This window comes from Convolutriloba macropyga, chromosome 2 (genome assembly GCF_964194025.1).
Source record: "Convolutriloba macropyga chromosome 2, txConMacr16.3, whole genome shotgun sequence".
Lineage (NCBI taxonomy): Eukaryota > Metazoa > Xenacoelomorpha > Acoela > Convolutidae > Convolutriloba > Convolutriloba macropyga.
Window position 1 is genome coordinate 1,647,599 of NC_134469.1, and position 17,906 is coordinate 1,665,504.

General features: G+C 36.7%; 1 protein-coding gene across 4 annotated transcripts in view; it reads left to right on the forward strand.

Annotated features, from left to right (window-relative positions):
- The window catches only part of LOC142355590 (uncharacterized), an 89,981-nt gene that overhangs the window by 32,152 nt on the left and 39,923 nt on the right, over positions 1-17,906 (forward strand). For all 4 annotated transcript variants that reach the window (XM_075407725.1, XM_075407709.1, XM_075407718.1 and 1 more), the window contains 6 exons: positions 667-885; positions 8,985-9,185; positions 9,377-9,910; positions 10,351-10,547; positions 13,567-13,979; positions 14,512-14,744. In XM_075407725.1, coding sequence (XP_075263840.1) covers positions 667-885; positions 8,985-9,185; positions 9,377-9,910; positions 10,351-10,547; positions 13,567-13,979; positions 14,512-14,744 — 1,797 coding nt within the window. The remainder of the gene's footprint in view (positions 1-666; positions 886-8,984; positions 9,186-9,376; positions 9,911-10,350; positions 10,548-13,566; positions 13,980-14,511; positions 14,745-17,906) is intronic.

The following is a 17,906-nucleotide window of genomic DNA, read 5'->3' on the forward strand; positions in this document are numbered from 1 at the left end:
CTTTTAGTCTTTGGGAAAACCATCTCATAACAACGGATGCTGCCAAAGTTATAAATTAAATGCGCTAAAAGTATTTTATCAATTGACAAGACTTTGGAACATGAAAAATGTTTGCACAAGATAGACTCAACGAGCATCTGAGGTCAAGTTCGCCAGTGGCTTAGTTTGTTTTTTGGAAGAATGCAGTTATGATGAAAGAGTTATATGTTATCATAAGTTGTATATTGTAAACCCTATTATCATTGGAATGCGGCTTTTGAATAATATCACTACTTAACAACCTAACTTAACAAAAAACAAAGCGCCAAGATTGCTGAAAAAAAATTTGTTTCGCCGCAGGTGATTACGAATTTTGGCTGAACATTTTTTGGCTACGCATTTTTCATATATTTCAGTTCCAAAATGATTTTATTCACAATATAATTTATAGAATCATAATTATTCTTTGAAAATCACACAAGTTCTAAGAGAAAAGTAATGAGACGGAATTGCTAAAATCAAATTATTTTTCGATAAATGTATCTGTAAGGCACGTCATCCACTCAAAAGTTGTACTTTTAATTATTTATTAACCCAAAAATTTTTTATTTAGGCGCTTTGTTCGCTTATTTGTTCCCAATTTTCCTTTAAAAATTTGGATGTTGGGAATAGTTGTTTTTGTTTCAGCCACAGATAGACCCTGTGACCAAGTACCTCAGAGCAGCACGCAATGGGCGTCAGGAGGAAATGGTGGCTCTGTTGCAGCAGTTTGCCCATCACGGAGTACACGTGGAAGTCTGCAATTCTAGTGGCCTCAATGCTCTCCATTTGGCAGCCAAAGAGGGCCACTTACACATTGCACAGCTACTGATTGATGCGGGAATTGATATACACGCTATGACTAAGGTTCGTTTGGTTTTGTTTGCTCAAAACTTTAAATAAGCAATTGATGCAATGATTGGTCTGTGCTTTTTCACGAATTAAACGCTCCCGAGTATTTGCTTCCAATTTTTCTGTTTGTAAGAAAACACCACGAGTCTCAGTGATAATTGTACGGTTTTTCGCAAGAGGTCGAAGTGCGCGTTTTATTTATCTTTTCACGTTTGTTCACATGTGTCCACGAATACTTTAGAGGTACTGCGTGCTAAAAATTGAGCGATTAACTGAGAATTTTTTGGTGTGCATAAAGTTAACTAAAAGGCGCCCTGATGTGAGCTTAACTGCCCTTCGGCAGTTCGATCTCACCCTCGATTGCGAGCGTAACAGCCGTGATGATCTTAGGCTTGCCAGAAAGAGACTTTTTGCTTTTTGTTTTTAATTGCTCTCAAACGAAGTTTGTAGCAATTATATTAGTCCTGTCGGTTTTTTTCATGCGATTTTTCGCTTGACCGATTTTTTGTCGAACGCTTTTGACTTTTCGCCGTCAAAAAAGGGATAAACAGATAGCGTCCAGCGGGCATTAAGTGCTCTTAGAGCCTTTCAGCTCTGTTTCAGCTCAAACTGTTTTGGAGACTTGTACTTATGGTGTGAAGGGCGGTTCCTAGAGGTTGAAGACCCCTCCACTGTTGAATCCCATTTATTGCCCCCCCGCGCTGTTACCCTCCCCCCCCCCCCACCCCCCACCCCACAGTGCCACCCCCCCCCCCCCCCCCGTTTCTAGCTACTGACGACCAACCGCTCGCTAACAACGCGCAAATTTATATTATTTTGCAATATTTTTCAAGCTTTTTAAAAATTTTTGACATTTTATGATCTCTATCAGCCCTAGGTGTCAAGGAACCTCCTCTAGGTTTTAATAATAGGTTACTGCATGGTTTCTAGTGGTAATGGAATGGTTTCAACATTTTAACATGACGAATTTTGGCATTTTTTTAGACAAAACGTTCAATTTTGTTCAAGTCTTTCCAGACCCAGGGGCCAGAAAACATCCTAAGGGGGTTGATAATAATTTACTGATAAATTTTTATTGGCCATGGAATAGTTCAACTTTTTCATGTGACAAGTTTTAGCAATTTTTTTTAATGAAACTTACCTTTCAAGTTTTTTTTGAAAATTTGTCGTTTTTCAGGCTTTTTCAGCCTCAAGAGCCCAGGAACCTCCTCCAGGGTTTAAAAATAGGCTACTGTATAATTTCTAGATGTAATCGAATGTCTGGCAAGATTTTAACATAACGAATTTTAGCATTTTTTTTGTAAAACTTTTTTTGCGATTTTTTCAATTTTTTGACGTTTGGTCATAATTCAGGTTTTTTGAGCCTCAAGGGTCAGAAGACCTCCGCTAGGGTTTAATATTAAGTTACTAGAAAATTTTTGCTGGTCGTGGATTAATTTTTAACTTTTTCCACAAGTTTTAGCAACTAATTTTTATAAAACTTGCAATTTTTTTAGGTTTTAATTTTTTGTCAATTTTTAGGTTTTTCCAGCCTCACGGGCCACGGAACGTCCTGTAGGGTTTGATAATATGTTATTGCAAAGTTTATAAATGTAATCGAATGTTTTTCAAGTTTTAAATATCAAGATTGAAGCAATTTTTAAAAAAATATATTTGAAGTTTTTTCATGTTTTCGAATTTTTTCCGGCACCAGGGGCCCTGGAACCTCCTCCAAGGATTGATAATAAGCTGCTGCGTAGTTACGAGAGTTAATGGGATGTGATCACTTTTTGTATGTCTCCAGTTTTTGAAGTTTTTGGATAAAATTTAAAATTTTCAAATTTTAATTTTTATGTTCCAAGTGTATGGGTATTTATGAGTCAGTGAACCTATTTCAGGCTTGAAACAGTGATACTGGAAAGTCTCTTGAGACAACGAAATGGTTCTAAAGATAGTAATATCTTGACTTTTAGCAAGATTTTTAAAATATGCAATTGTTTCCAAAATTTTTCATTATTTTTGTCCTTTTCTGAGTTTAACGACCATTACTTGCCAACGAAACTTTTTATGTCTCGGAGATAGGTTAATTGACAGATTTTTCGAGAAAATGTTTTTTTCACTGCGAAGTAGAAAACTTTTTTTTAATTTTGTCTTTCAGTTTTTTTTATGATTTATTTACTACCAAGGCTAGAAAACTAGGAGTTGCCGAGTCGAATGCGATAATGGAGAATTTTTCTATCTCTTTCTCTCTCTGTCGGTTAGGGTTTCTTTCCTTCTCTCGCTCACGTTTAATCTCACTCTATCTCTCTCTCCCTCTCTTTGTTGATGCCGCACTTCAGCTGCTGTTATGTGGTGTAATGTCATCATCTCTGATCCTCATTAACAATGAGTTATAGTAGAAATATTTTTTTTTCTTAATTAGCTTAGCAGGCACTTTTTAAGAAATCATTGTTAATTGTCTTCAAAAGCGATTTGTAGGAAAGATATTATTCCTGTTTGTCTTGCAATTTTTCGCTTGGCCGATTTTTCGTCTGACTCATTTGACTTTCGTCTTCAGGAACGGGATAGAGGTAGCGCCCAGTTTGCATTAAGTTTTCTTAGAGCTGTTAAGCCCTTTAGTCTTCAAGTTTGCGATTAACAGAAACTTTTAGAGACTTATACTTAATGGTGTGTAGGGCGGTTATTAGAAATTGATCCCACACCCCATCCACACACCCGACCCCTCATCAGTCCCCCAATCCACTTTTGCACCCCCGCTGCGGTGCACCCACGCTGCGCTCACCTTACGCCCCTTCAAATAATCTAATGCTAGCCTCGCTTAACCGCGGCTAACTACTCACAAAGCTAACCGCTCGCCGGTCGTTTGGGAGCAATTCGCCCGAAGTTGGTTATGTTTTTTGAGTTTTTGGATATTTTTAAATTGATGTATTTTTTTTTCTGGCTGCTTCTCTATCAAGTTTGATTGTAACCATTTGATCACGCTTCAAAATAGCAAAATTTTATCTTTTTAACCTACGGTCTCAATCTCATTTTGTGTGTGATTTCATGTTTTACCCTGTAAAAATTTGTATACGGTAATGTATCAGCTTTTTAAACCAATATACCAATATACGTAAATAGATTTTTTGCTTGGAATGAGAATTATTGCACACTTGAAAATACATGTTCTGTTCTGGTTTTTCCAGCGTGCAGAACTAACCACAATTTTTAACGCTTTCAAATTTTGCTTCCTCTAAAATGTTTATCTCTAGTGATAAAATGTTTACCTCTCTCCGCCAACTGCTCTTCTGTCGTTTGATAATGAATCGCCCTACATTATTCGGATATGTTACTAAGATATGCAGTGGACTTACTGCTTGTTTTCAAATATATTCTAATTTATTTATAAATATTCCTAGCGTTCCTTAAATATCAGTTGCAATGGCATGTATAACTTGAATTTCACATCTATTGAGTTTTTCATTTTGCTGATTGGAAGTCAATTGGATTATTTTTCTTGGAAAGCTGAAAGTTTCTACATAGTTTCTGTTCTTGTTTCGACGTCACGCAAAGAGTTTTCTCTGAAATTGATCTATTTGATTTTTTGGAGCACGAAAAATTAGATTGTTTTAAATTCATAGTTTTTGTGTATCCACAAAGAGGGTGATCTTTTTAATTTTTCTCATACAAAGCTTTTTACAATTTTATGAGGCATGAGGTCTTATAATGCGATTTTTCGCTTGATCGTTTTGCCCGATTCTTTTGAGTTATCTTTTTCAAGAACGAAGAACAAGTAAAGCCCAGAATGCTCAATGTTGCTGAGCTGCTCTCCTATAGTGCTACTAGTCTCTAATTGTATAATTAACCGAAACTCCTGGGAAGATGTAAACTAAATTACCTGTGCCAATGGCAATTTTTTTTTTTGGGGGGGGGGGGGTTGGACCCTCTCACCCCTCTTTAGCCCTTCCAATTCCACACCGCATCCCTACCAACCGCTCATTTAAGTTGAAGCTGGACTCACTTTAGCCGAAACTCACTGCTATCGAAGCCAACTGCTCACCATTCGTTTAAGAGTGATTCACCCGACGTTAGTTGCGTATGTTTAGAACTGCCATAGTTTTTTTGCAAAGTTTACTCTTGCGTTTCGTGAGTGACTTTTGTCACGCTTGATTTCTTGAGCTTAGTCTAAGTTGCTGAATTTGAGGCCCGTTAGAAAAACCAATTGCCTCGCTACTACCCCCACCCTCGGATGAATCACTATAATCGACAATAGATTCGAGTCATTTAAGAGATTCGTCTAACAGTAGTATGTCCTGCTCTGCTGCATATTTGGTTTGAAACAGGTCTTTTATTTCAAAACCATACAGCAGATGTTATTTTTTTAATCTTCAAAAATGTAAATTTAAAGTTATAACCACAACGAAAACGTTTGGTTAAATATTTACATTTTCAAAATCGCCTCGTAAATATATGAATAGTTTGGTCTTTATACTTCAGTAGAACAATTTTCTAAAGCCTGTTACTTGTCTATCTATTGGAACACGTTCATGCAGTTTGACCATTTCGCTGCTTAGTTTTTCCTTAAATTTATTTTTAGTTTTCTCTTTTCGGATTTCAATTGGCAAATTATTCCACTTCCTAGAAAAATTTCTAATCAGTGATCTGTCACTCCATTTGGATTGGCACTTATTCTTTGGAAAGTACTGGAGAGTTCTGGAGTTATTGGTCAGTTCGTACTTTTCAAAAATCTTGAATGAGGAGTTTTTGGTTTCTCGACTGCTTTCTTTATATTGTGAGAGGAGGTCAAAAAATTTAAGAAGACAAACGTTTTTAATGAAAAGCTCTGCTGGTAAAATTTTGTCTTTCAATAATAGATCTCTTGCGCTGTCAAACTTTTTGCGCAGGTGGCAAACCTTTATTCCCCAATTTATTTGTCTATTAACTCTCTGAAGTGACTTAACCGAGTAATTGAGTAATTTGAGAGTATATGAGAGTAATTGGTTCAATCTTGACCGGCTATGTTTATGTTGCAAACATTACCGAGACCCAAATTGCAGCTTCACTTTTTCTCGTTATTCAGACTGAAATGTTTTTGCGATTGCAAATGTTGCCGTTTAATTAATTTGTGGCAGTGGCAACTATCAGCGTTCAAATAGGGAAGGCAATCCGGTAATTGATTGCTTAAATCTGCAGGGATATTGAACCTACTACAGCTGCGAGCTATAATCCAAGTGTCAACTAACTGAATATGAGAAGCACATGGGTAAACGGACATTCAATTCACACAATAACACCAAAACCATTTTTGACATTGAGTAGATACAAACTGTTATCAAATTTGTAGTCTGTTTTCTAAACAAAGCGACAATTTCATTCCTAAATTTGACAAGTCTAATATTTATCAAATGTCACGCCTTGTGTATTTAATGAGAAATTGTTCTAATTAGCAAGTTCATTGCCGCCTTAAGCTCGCAGAGCATTTGAGGAATTGTTTGTATTAATTTCTGTTTTTCCCAAACAACCGGAAAGGAGGAGTGACGTTTTAATGCACTTTGTGGGAGTAATGCTTTAGAATAATAACTACTACTGATTATAAATGCTTCTCTTTTCGCGTCAGTTTATTACAATAGAGGTGTGTTGGTGTTGTAAAACGAAAACGCACTAAATCGAATGTACAACAGGAATAAAGAGCCTTGATAGAAATATATTTTGAAAAAACTATCTGGACCAGTTAAATTTTACAAGTCATTCTTTGCCCAATTGAGCAAATTGTTATAGACGGGCTCAATGATCTGGTTATTTGTGCACCTTGTTTGTAAAATTTCGTGTAGCAAAGAAATTACTTCTTTTGGTCTAAATTATTCTATACTGTCAGGTCGGAGTAACTTCATTAAACATTACCGGATAATAGATTTTCTGATACTGTTCTTTTCAGTAGGCAAAGATTGATCCGTTCTTTTTTTACTCTGACCAGGCTCAATGCAAAATTGTCAAGATTGGTTAATTGAATAAACTCGGAACTTACTGAAGTCAGCTTTTTTGTTTTGTGGTCAGCTGAACGATATAGTTAAAACTTTGACCATATGGTTGGCTATGATTTTGCTTAGCTTATTTTCAAATTTCGGTTTGATTGTGTGTCGGTTTTGTGAGTGTATAGCCCAGAATAGAGAAGGGTATCTGTGTTTACCAGGAAGTAGCTTATTTAGCTTCCCTATTTGAAGCGAAGGAATATCTAATTAGAATGGGCTTGCTATTTTAATTACTCAGTCCCACTTTCTTCAGGCACTATACGTGCACCTATATATGCAAGGGAGGAGGAGGAGGGGTCTATTTAACTGGAGGCGAGAGAGAAAGCTGTAGTTAGTTTTCCTTTCCCATCTAAATTTCCCACAGAAGTCTTACTGACTTAATGAGAGTATGTATGCGTGTGGTTAAACACAGTTAGTACGTGGTCAAAGTCTTGACTGAGGCGGTTTCCAATTTCATGTTCGATATTCCGCTGAGACCTAATTTAGACTGTCGATGGACAACGATAAGTTAGAGAAAGCTCAAGTCTGACATGCTTTGATGGTAACGGTAGCACGAAACCTATGAGACACCCAATGGTTAATTGCTCTCGAACGAGGTTTGAAGCAATTATTGTAAACGCGTCTCTTTTTTATGAAAAATTTAGCTTGATCGTTTTATTCGGGAGCATTCTGTTGACTTCACTTCTCGTTTAGCTGTTCCACGCTTGACTTCTTGATTTTTCCGTGACCTATACTGAACGGTAAAGGTAAGTTAGCACACCCTAGTTTTACGAAGTAAAAATTCAATTTTCGCAATAGTACTCGACGCAATAGTACTCGATGTTGCAATCAAATTTCGAGAAAATTTTTACATTTTGAGAAAATTTTTAACGGTAACTTCCCAGATACCCCAATGTAAAAATGACGAAATCCATCCAAGTCTCACAAAATCTCACGAAATCACATTTTAGCCTCATGTTTTCTCTATTGCCAACGAAATCATAGTTGAACAAACGTAAAAAACATATAACACGTTGAGACTACTTTCTGTTGACAATGAAACTTGGATGGAGTTCATCAACTTTACTTCGGAGCATCTAGTAAGTTACCGTTACGTATTATCTGAATTTCATAAATAGGGAAGACTACTAGCCAAGAGGATCAATGGTGTAAGAATTTTCTCCGAAATTAGATGGCAAGTGGACTGATATTGCGTCAAAGATTGAATTTTTACTTCGTTAAACTAGGGGGTGCTAACTTAATTTTGACGTTCAATATATATTGTTCTTATTCGGAAATTGAGTCTATTGGTAAATCGATTGTAAAAGTAGTCATTGCAATGCCTTGATAACTGAGTGGTTAATGGTTCGGTCTAGTGCGACCGCTGTCGGGGTATCAAACCCCTCATTACTCGAAATCTTTTCCGCCCATAAAAATTATCTAGGCTACAGCCCAATCCGAAAGTAATTTGTCCGACTTTAGTGGGTCTATGTTTTTCAGAGTTAATGAAAGCCTCAGAAACGATTTAATTGAACAAGAATCAATTTTGTCATTCGAGTACATTGTTATCAAACGAGAATAAGAGCACTCACTAGAATTTGTTTCGGGAATTTTTGTTTAGACAATGAATTATATCGGCTAGATTTATGACAATTACCCAAGTTTGAAACAAACAACGTATAAATTTTAAAATGTCAAATCTCTGCATTGCCAAAGTCTAGAATGCCAAATTTTTTATATACCTGCCAGACTTTAAAACTGTCATTTTAAATCTCGCAACTACTGGCTTCTAACTCCAAGTGTCATATTTATAGCTCTGCGGTTCTCAGTATTAACCAGATTTTTTCTGTGACCTCAACAGAGTCCCGTAGCTCGTGAATGGTTCAAGAATTAAATTAAGAATTCCAATCGATATCAATTTCAACTACAAGGATTAATAATATATGTACAATATGTCAACTAAGGAGAACCAACAGATATTTTTACTTCTAGGCCGGCCATTCTGAAATAAAGTGGAAATGTTTTACGAGAAAAGAAATAATTACGCAAAAGTTTACTCGTTTTCGATGTTAAGTGGACAAAGTTTTTTTTCCGTGGGCAGTTTTGACTCACTATGAATTAATTCTGGAACAGTTTGTTTGTGTTTAGAAAGGCAACACTGCACTGCACATAGCAGCCCTCTCAGGTCACTTGCCTCTTGTTCAACTGTTGGTGTCCAGGGGTGCAAATGTCAACTCAGTCACCCCAGAGAGAGGCTTCACCCCTCTCTACATGGCAGCTCAGGAGAACCACTTGGCTGTTGTTAAACACCTGGTGGATCACGGGGCTGACGTCAATCTTTTGACAGATGTGAGTTTAGTATTGGCGATAGTTATTAATTCATGTGGGCGACGCTTAATTTGTATGAAATGCTTCCTATTTGTATTTCTTAAAAAAGGGAAACTAAGCTGTACGTAAAACTAGGAGACCTGAATACAGTAATTAAAACCAGGACCACGAGCTTAAGTATAAGGAAATTAATGTGCACGGGTGATGTTTAGGATGGGTTCAGTCCACTAGCAGTTGCAGTTCAACAGCGCCACGCAGACATCGTGTCATTCTTATTGCGACTGGACAGCTCAGCCACAGGCCCAGCAACATCAGCAGCCGCAACTACCACTAACAACACTGGAACTCTGAACACAATCGGACGAGACTCGAACACCTACAACACTCTAAACAGTACTATGAACAGCAGAAGACAGAGATCCACCAGTAGCAACCGCAAATCCCATTTGCCAGACCTCCACATTGCAGTGAAGAAAGACGACTCCAAAGCTACAGCGCTCCTCTTGCAGCAGGCATCTGCGGATCCGAACGTCAAGGCACCCGGATCTGGTTTCACAGCTTTACACCTAGCAGCCCATTATGGTTATGTGAGCATTGCGCAGATTCTGTTGACCCACGGGGCTAATGTGAACGTGCCGGCTGGTAAAGACAACATTTCAGCGCTACATGTGGCGGCTAAGTGTGGACAAACTGAAATGACAAGGCTTTTGTTGGGTCATGGGTCGGAACCGAATGCAAAAACAAAGGTAAAAATCAACTCGCTATAGCTATTTTAAAAGATTCAGCTTGTGTTCTCTCCACTTAAAGCTGGTACGAACATTACAAAACAAAACAATGCTGTTTATTCCTTCAAGCTGAAGAAGATAAATCAGTGAGCGCTCAGAGGCAAAAAAGGTGGACAGTGTCTATGAAGGGCTTGAAATAGGAAGTATCATATATAGGTATTGTGAAATAAATGGGCAAAGGAACTGATGATGAAAAGATTAGTATGTTGAAAGGCAGAATTTTATGGCGATAATTAAATTATAAATTTTTCTGCTCATTGTATAACCTTGAACTCTTGTCAGTTGTTCTACTGCTCTAGTTAGTGCCGCAGAAGTTACTTTAAATATATTATGCTTAAAGGTTTAATAGTTTTGGACACCATGATATTTCAACAGTAATTGTCACGATGCATTTTGTTCAGGATGGTTTGACATCTCTACATCTGGCGAGTAGGAATGGCCATGAAGAGGTGGTGGATTGTCTCCTATTGCACGGAGGAGGGGGATTTATTGATTTCAGAATGAAGACAAAGAGTGGACTCACAGCCCTACATCTGGCAGCCCAAGCTAATGTTCCGGATGGACAGGACTGCTCCCAAGGACACATTGCTTGTGCTAGGTATATTTAGACGGTTTCGTAGACTGACTTGAAGCAATTATTGCAAACACGTTGGTCTTTTTTTATAGCTGCGAAGCTGTAAGCTGAGCGTAGCTATATTGCGGTGCTCTTGGTTTTTTTTACAATTCAAAGAATTTGAATTGTATTGGGGCGCTGTCTTTTTTTACAATTCAAAGAATTTGAATTGTATTGGGGCGCTGTCTTTTTTTTTTAAGATCTGTTCACACATTTTCATGATTTTTGAAGTGAAATTGGAGTTGTGATTTTGGTCACGCCGAAACAGGAAGTGGAGCGAAAAAGCGAGTGGTTTTGCGGCGTGAAATTTTTTCGCTCTAAATTTCAAGTAGAGTGAGAAAACGGGGTTTGAACAAAATTTTGCTTTCTCGCTAGTGGTTTTTTGTTCACATGCGGCAATTTTACTTTGGTTTTTACTGTTTTTTCGATTTTTTGTATCGGATTTTCTAAATGGTTTTCCTAATCCATTCATAGTCCGTTCTTTGTCTAGTTTTCTGTTTAGTCAATGAAAATTCTTTGAATTGTACGTCAGGACTTGTCCTGCTATGTTTTTTTTAAGATCTGTTCACACATTTTCATGATTTTTGAAGTCAAATTGGAGTGGTGATTTTGGTCACGCTGAAACAGGAAATGGAGCGAAAAGCGAGTGGTTTTGCGGTGTGAATTTTTTCCGCTCTAATTTTAAAGTAGAGTGAGAAAACGATGTTTGAACAAAAATTCGGTTTCGCGGTAGTGGTTTTTTGTTCACATGCGGCAATTTCACTCTGATTTTTACTGTTTTTTCGATTTTTTGGATCGGATTTTTTTAAATTGGTTTTCCCAATCCATTCAGAGCTCATTCTAGGCCTAACTTTTTGTTTGAATTAAATTTTCATTTCTCGCTAGTGGTTTTTTTTGTTCACATGCGGCATTTTGACATTGATTTTCTGTTTATTTCTTAATTTTTTGTTCTGATTTTTTTAAAAATGGTTTTCTCAATTCACTCTTAGTCCATTCTAGGTCTAGTTTTTCTGTTTAGTCAATGAAAATTCTTTGAATTGTACGTCAGGACTTGTCCTGCTATGTTTTTTTTACTTCGTCGAATAAAAAAATGTTTCGCTTTACCTCATTTTGCCGCTTTTTCAACATTTTGCGTGATATCTTTTTGACTTCTCTAGGCTAGTTTCTCTCTTCTCTCATTCTGCTAAAAGAGATAAGGTCAAATGGATGTGTGTCACTCTAAGTGAAGGTTATTTGAGATCAGCTAATAGAGGCAGCAATAACTTATACACATTTTTAATCAAAATATAAAAGATCAGCCTTCAATGAAAAGACGAATTTTTTTGGTCTGTCTTTTTTACTGTCTTTTTAGACTGCCCATCTACGAATCTATTGCGGCTGTTTTCTGGCAATCTGCCAGCTATGTATTATTTTGTACTTTATTTCTTTTTTTGCCCAATTATTCGTTTTCCAGCTTTTTTTGAACATAATTGAATCATGTTTGAATATCTTTTTTATACAATATTTCACGAGAAATTGCTTTTTCTAGAAGATATTTTCATAATTTGCTTTTTCCCCTGATAATTTTGTTCATGCATTTGTTTCAATTTGAATGATATAATAAATCTAATTTTTCCATCCGTTAGTATTGGGCTTGGGAAAGTTGAATTTTACTTGGAGTCGGTACAGGAATATTCCGGCTATATTTTTGTTTTGTTTTGTCGTCTCACGCTCTTTTTATGATTTAGTTTCATTCACAGAGCAACGCTGAAAGTAAAATTTTCCGATTGACTTCTTCCTGTCACTTGCGGCGTTTGCGCGCGTGACGTCATTTCTCACTCGCTTTAGCAAAAGTTTTTAGGTTATTTGCGTGATTAGATTTTGATCATACGTGACTTACCTCACTCAATAAAATGACTTTTGCACTTTAAAACTTAAGTTTAATTTGAATTTGTTTGAGGTCAAAGGAACTCCTATGTGCAGTAAAACTTCCCTAATAAGAGGCGTCTGTGGAATGAATTTTAACAAGCTTCATTAATTTATCGCTGAATGTTTTTTAGCCTAGTTTTTTGAGCTGCGTCGATTTTTTTCCAATTTAGATCTGTATCTGTTTCTATCTCTATTTTATGGCACGCAGGTCTATTCTTTCGCAGCTATTCCGGCAATCTGCCGGCTATGTTTATGCTAAATTATTATGATCGTTTTCTTCTAGAACATTGTTTCGATTTCACTTATTGAGCGATTTTTCACTCTTGACTTCTTGATTTTTTTTTGAGTGACTTGAATTGCGTGATTTCAGAAATTAACTCTGTTGCTAAAATAAAGCCGGTTTCAAACCCCTCCCTAGTTTTTGCATCATAAAAGCTTCTCTACCACCTTCTGAATTGTTTGCCCCATGAGTTGTTGGAGATCAATTCTACCGACATTAGTCGGTTTTTTTTGTTCAATTGCTGTAAAAAAAATGTAGCACTGATTTGGGACGTGTTTTTGATGTGATTATTCGCTTGTCTGTTTTTGATCTGACTGACGAATTTAACTTCTCGTCCTCAGGCACTGTATAAAATAGGTAAGCTCTAGAGAATTAAGTTGCAGTGCAGCTTGCTTAGAGCTTTACCAGGCTGAAAGTGCACGGTTCGTCGAAGCTGCAGATGGGTCCGAAATTGATAGGGGCAATTCTGGAGGTTTGAAACTTCAAACTGATTTTTCAATCGTTATCCTTTGCTGTCAGGTTATTACTGCAGCCCGAAAGCTAGATGTAATCTTAGGCTCATAATAGAGATGCAAAATGGTGTTAAAAGGAAGTAGAGACGTGAAAATACAAACTTTTTCCATCAATTTTTGTTCAGATGTGGAAATTTTTTTTATTAGTTTAACGCATTTATTGGTAGCATGTTTTTTTAACAATGTTGTCTTTGGTGCAACTTTTCTGTCATTTCTTGAAGTTGATTTCTTCATAAGTAAATTTTATTCTTTAAGAACTCAAAAAAGACGATATTCTATTGTACACAATTGATATTCTATTTAGACTGCTCCTGTTCCACGGTATCCACGTTGATGAGATCTCACGTGACCTCTTGACCCCTCTCCACATCTCAGCCCACTGTGGTCACGTGGCCATGGCCAAGTACCTCTTGCAACACTATGCGAACCCAGACGCCAGAGCTCTCAACGGATTCGCACCCTTACATGTTGCTGTGCGGAAACGAAGAATACCCGTGATCGTCCTCTTGTTGGAGTACTATGCGGATGTGAACATTTCAACGGAATCGGGTTTGACGCCTTTGCATGTTGCTGCATTTGTGGGGGCTGACGAGGCGATGCACTTGCTGTTGAAGAGCGGAGCAGCTGTGAATGCGGAAAGTGCGTTGGGAGAGAGGCCATTGCATCTGGCAGTGAGAGCCAACAATATGAAACTGGCTGAGTTACTTCTGTCATGTGGTTAGTGACCAGTGAAGAAGGGAATTTTTAATGGGTAGCAATATGGTCAATAGGAAAGATGACGGCGTTCAATTGCTCTAGCGAAGTTTCTACCAATTATTTTGGTCCTGTTAGTCTTATGCAATTTTTTTGTCTCACAGACTAATTTTCGTATCTTTTTGTTGTGATAAACTGGTCCGAGGAGGGCACTGCGTTGCTGAGAAATTCTCTTGGAGCCTTAGTAGTCTCTTAAATTATGTTTCACCGAAACTGCCGAGACATCAATGGTGTGAAAGCAATTTGTTGCAATTTTGGATAAGTCTGCTTGTGGTTAGTAAACCTTCGAATAGGTCATTTTGGATACATTGTAACATTTGTCAAATCATTACGGGAACTGTGACGTAACAATAGCGCCTCGTAATAGAAATTTGCAGGTATATGTCATGTAACTGTAGGCAATGAGAATTTCGTTTTACAAACGTAAAAGATCCATAATTTTCCTTGAATATAGTAATGGGCAGAGGCCTTCTGTATTGATTGTTTTGATTAACAGGAGGCGAGGTTGACGCGAGGACCGGAGATGGTGGTCAGACATCGTTGCACCTGGCGGCCAGAGCCAACAGTGCCCCAATGTGTGAGCTTCTGTTGAAACACGGAGCCAATCCATCCAATTTTGCCACCTCTGCAGGAGGTCACAGTGTCTTGCACGCAGCAGCTAGAGATGGGGCGTTTGACTGTGCCCAAATGTTATTACAATGCGGAGTAGATCCTAACTGTAGAACTATGGTTAGTGAGGGTTTTGTGGAAATAGTTTTTTATAGCTGTAAGCTGAGCGGAGCTATATTGCGGTGCTCTTGGTTTTTTACGACTCGAAGAGGAGTATTGGTTTCTCTCGGTTTTTTAATAGCCGCCCTCATCTTCTCAGCCGGCTATTATAGCGCTCCTATTTTTACAATTCAAAGAATTTGAATTGTATTGGAACGCTGTTTTTTTTTGTAAGATCTGTTCACACATTTTCATGATTTTTGAAGTCAAATTGGAGTAGTGATTTTGGTTACGACGAAATAGGAAATGGAGCGAAAAAGCAAGTGGTTTTGCGGCGTGAAATTTTTCCGCTCTAAATTAAAGTAGAGTGAGAAAACGGTGTTTGAACAAAAATTCGGTTTCTCGGTAGTGGTTTTTTGTTCACATGCGGCAATTTCACTCTGTTTTTTTTTTTTCGATTTTTTGGGTCGGATTTTTTCTAAATGGTTTTTCCAATCCATTCACAGCTCATTCTAGGCCTAGTTTTTTGTTTGAATTAAATTTTCATTTCTCGCTAGTGGTTTTTTTTGTTCACATGCGGCATTTTGACATTGATTTTCTGTTTATTTCTTAATTTTTTGTTCTGATTTTTTTAAAAATGGTTTTCTCAATTCACTCTTAGTCCATTCTAGGTCTAGTTTTTCTGTTTAGTCAATGAAAATTCTTTGAATTGTACGTCAGGACTTGTCCTGCTATGTTTTTTTTTACTTCGTCGAATAAAAAAATGTTTCGCTTTACCTCATTTTGCCGCTTTTTCAACATTTTGCGTGATATCTTTTTGACTTCTCTAGGCTAGTTTCTCTCTTCTCTCATTCTGCTAAAAGTGAATTTGAACATCAGTTGCTCAGCAAAGCAATTCAAAATGAACAGAGTCAGAATAAACAATTGAAGTCAGAATTAGAAACGAGATAAACCCATAAAGCCCAATTTTAGATGCCCGCTATTTGAACGTCGTTCCTATAAGTCTTAGTTACCATCTCTAATGCTTATTGGTATTGATAGTAGCCCCTTTAGCCTCTCTCTAAGAAACAGAAGTACGTTATGTTCATTTACGAAATGCCATCAAAATAAATCGTCCTTAAAAAATGTTTTTGTACAAAAATCTTTTTTTTTCAATATCTTCTATTCTTTCAATTACAATCATGCTTATTGGAATCAACGGCGGCTATTTTCCGGCAATCTTCCGGATATGTTTACGACTCGAAGAGGAGTATTGGTTTTCTCTCGGTTTTTTTACAGGAAGTAGATTTGTCACGCGGCATTTCGACCTAAAAGCGAAAGTGAGAAAAGCTGTCTCGGTGAACAAATTTTCGCTAAGCGAGAGAAGTTTTTAGAACATGCGCTGCGTTTAGTTAATGAATTTTTGACTTTAAAAAGTAGTTTTTGACTGAATTGCACATATAGATAACCGTTTTTAGCCGTTTTTTTTGTCTAAGTGGCCCAATTTTTTGCTTTTAATGTGGTTTCTTGTAGAAATAAATTTTATTCGATCTTATATTGAAATGTGAACCTCGGAAATTGATACCACAGTGTTTTGCAGAGCCTGAAAATGCGTTGCAAGTTGAAAATTGGGACATAATTCTTGCTTTTTTAGTTAATTTTTGGCTATTTTTTATTATAATTTCTTCATTTTTAGATCTTTTAACCGTCTTTTTGTCAAAAATCAGTTAATATAGCAATTTCTCTTCCATAATTCCTATACTCAACGCCTCTTTCTACATTGATGTAATTTTTTTTCATAAAAATGTACATATGCTAATCCAATTTTAGATTAGTTCTTCGTTTCAGTTTTTGGCGTTAAGTTTTGAAAAAACAGTTAAAACTTTTTCATAAATGCACTCTTAGCTTAAAAGTTCTTTGACCATTTTTTTGCAAAATGTTTCAATGTTTCCGGATTTATGAATTCTGCTTTTTCCTTTTTTTTGTTCTCCTCAGGATGATAGATCTGTGTATCGGATGACTATTTATCTTTTCTATGTCTTGAATGCTGAACAATGAAATGTATTCGTTTTTCTTTAATTTTTTAAATTGGTTTTCAACTTTCAAAAATCAAGAATGTCATTTTGTTACAGTGTTCATTACATTGTGCCCTTATTTACATTCTAGTTAGTATCTTTCTAGCTTTGTCCTGGCACCTATATTTCTTTTCGTTATATTAATTTTTTCAGTTGTAAAAAATGAATGATTTCAGCTTTTTCTTAGATTTTTGTCATTTTTTTGGTTTGCAATTGATTTCATTCAACATAAGGCAGTACTGAGAGTTTGATAGCAAGCTTTTTCCAAAATTTCTACTTTTGACTAATTGCTACAGCTTTCTTCCGGCCTTGGTATTAATTAAAACGATTTTTTGCCTTTGAATATTCTGCTGCTTATGTCTTTGATCAATTTTATTTTTGATTTAGTATGAAATCATGTTGTCTAGCTTATGTACAAGAAGGAACAGGTGTGTGTTGTTTTTTGTCTTAATCGCAGTGATTAGAAGTGTAATTATAGGTGTTTTCTGATTCTTAATTTTTAGCCTTCTTTTTTGAAAAGATTTAACTTAGTTTCTGAGATTATTATCTGCGGTTTGCTTTCGCGATCTTTTTCAGATTAGGATCTTGAATTATTTGAGGGCTATTGATAACCTTGTCAGCTTTTTCACCAATTTTTAGAGCAGACCAAAATGAACAGAGTCAGAATAAACAATTGAAGTCAGAATTAGAAACGAGATAAACCCATAAAGCCCAATTTTAGATGCCCGCTATTTGAACGTCGTTCCTATAAGTCTTAGTTAACATCTCTAATGCTTATTGGTATTGATAGTAGCCCCTTTAGCCTCTCTCTAAGAAACAGAAGTACATTATGTTCATTTACGAAATGCCATCAAAATAAATCGTCCTTAAAAAATGTTTTTGTACAAATCTTTTTTTTTCAATATCTTCTATTCTTTCAATTACAATCATGCTTATTGGAATCAACGGCGGCTATTTTCCGGCAATATTCCGGATATGTTTACGACTCGAAGAGGAGTATTGGTTTTCTCTCGGTTTTTTTACAGGAAGTAGATTTGTCACGCGGCATTTCGACCTAAAAGCGAAAGTGAGAAAAGCTGTCTCGGTGAACAAATTTTCGCTAAGCGAGAGAAGTTTTTAGAACATGCGC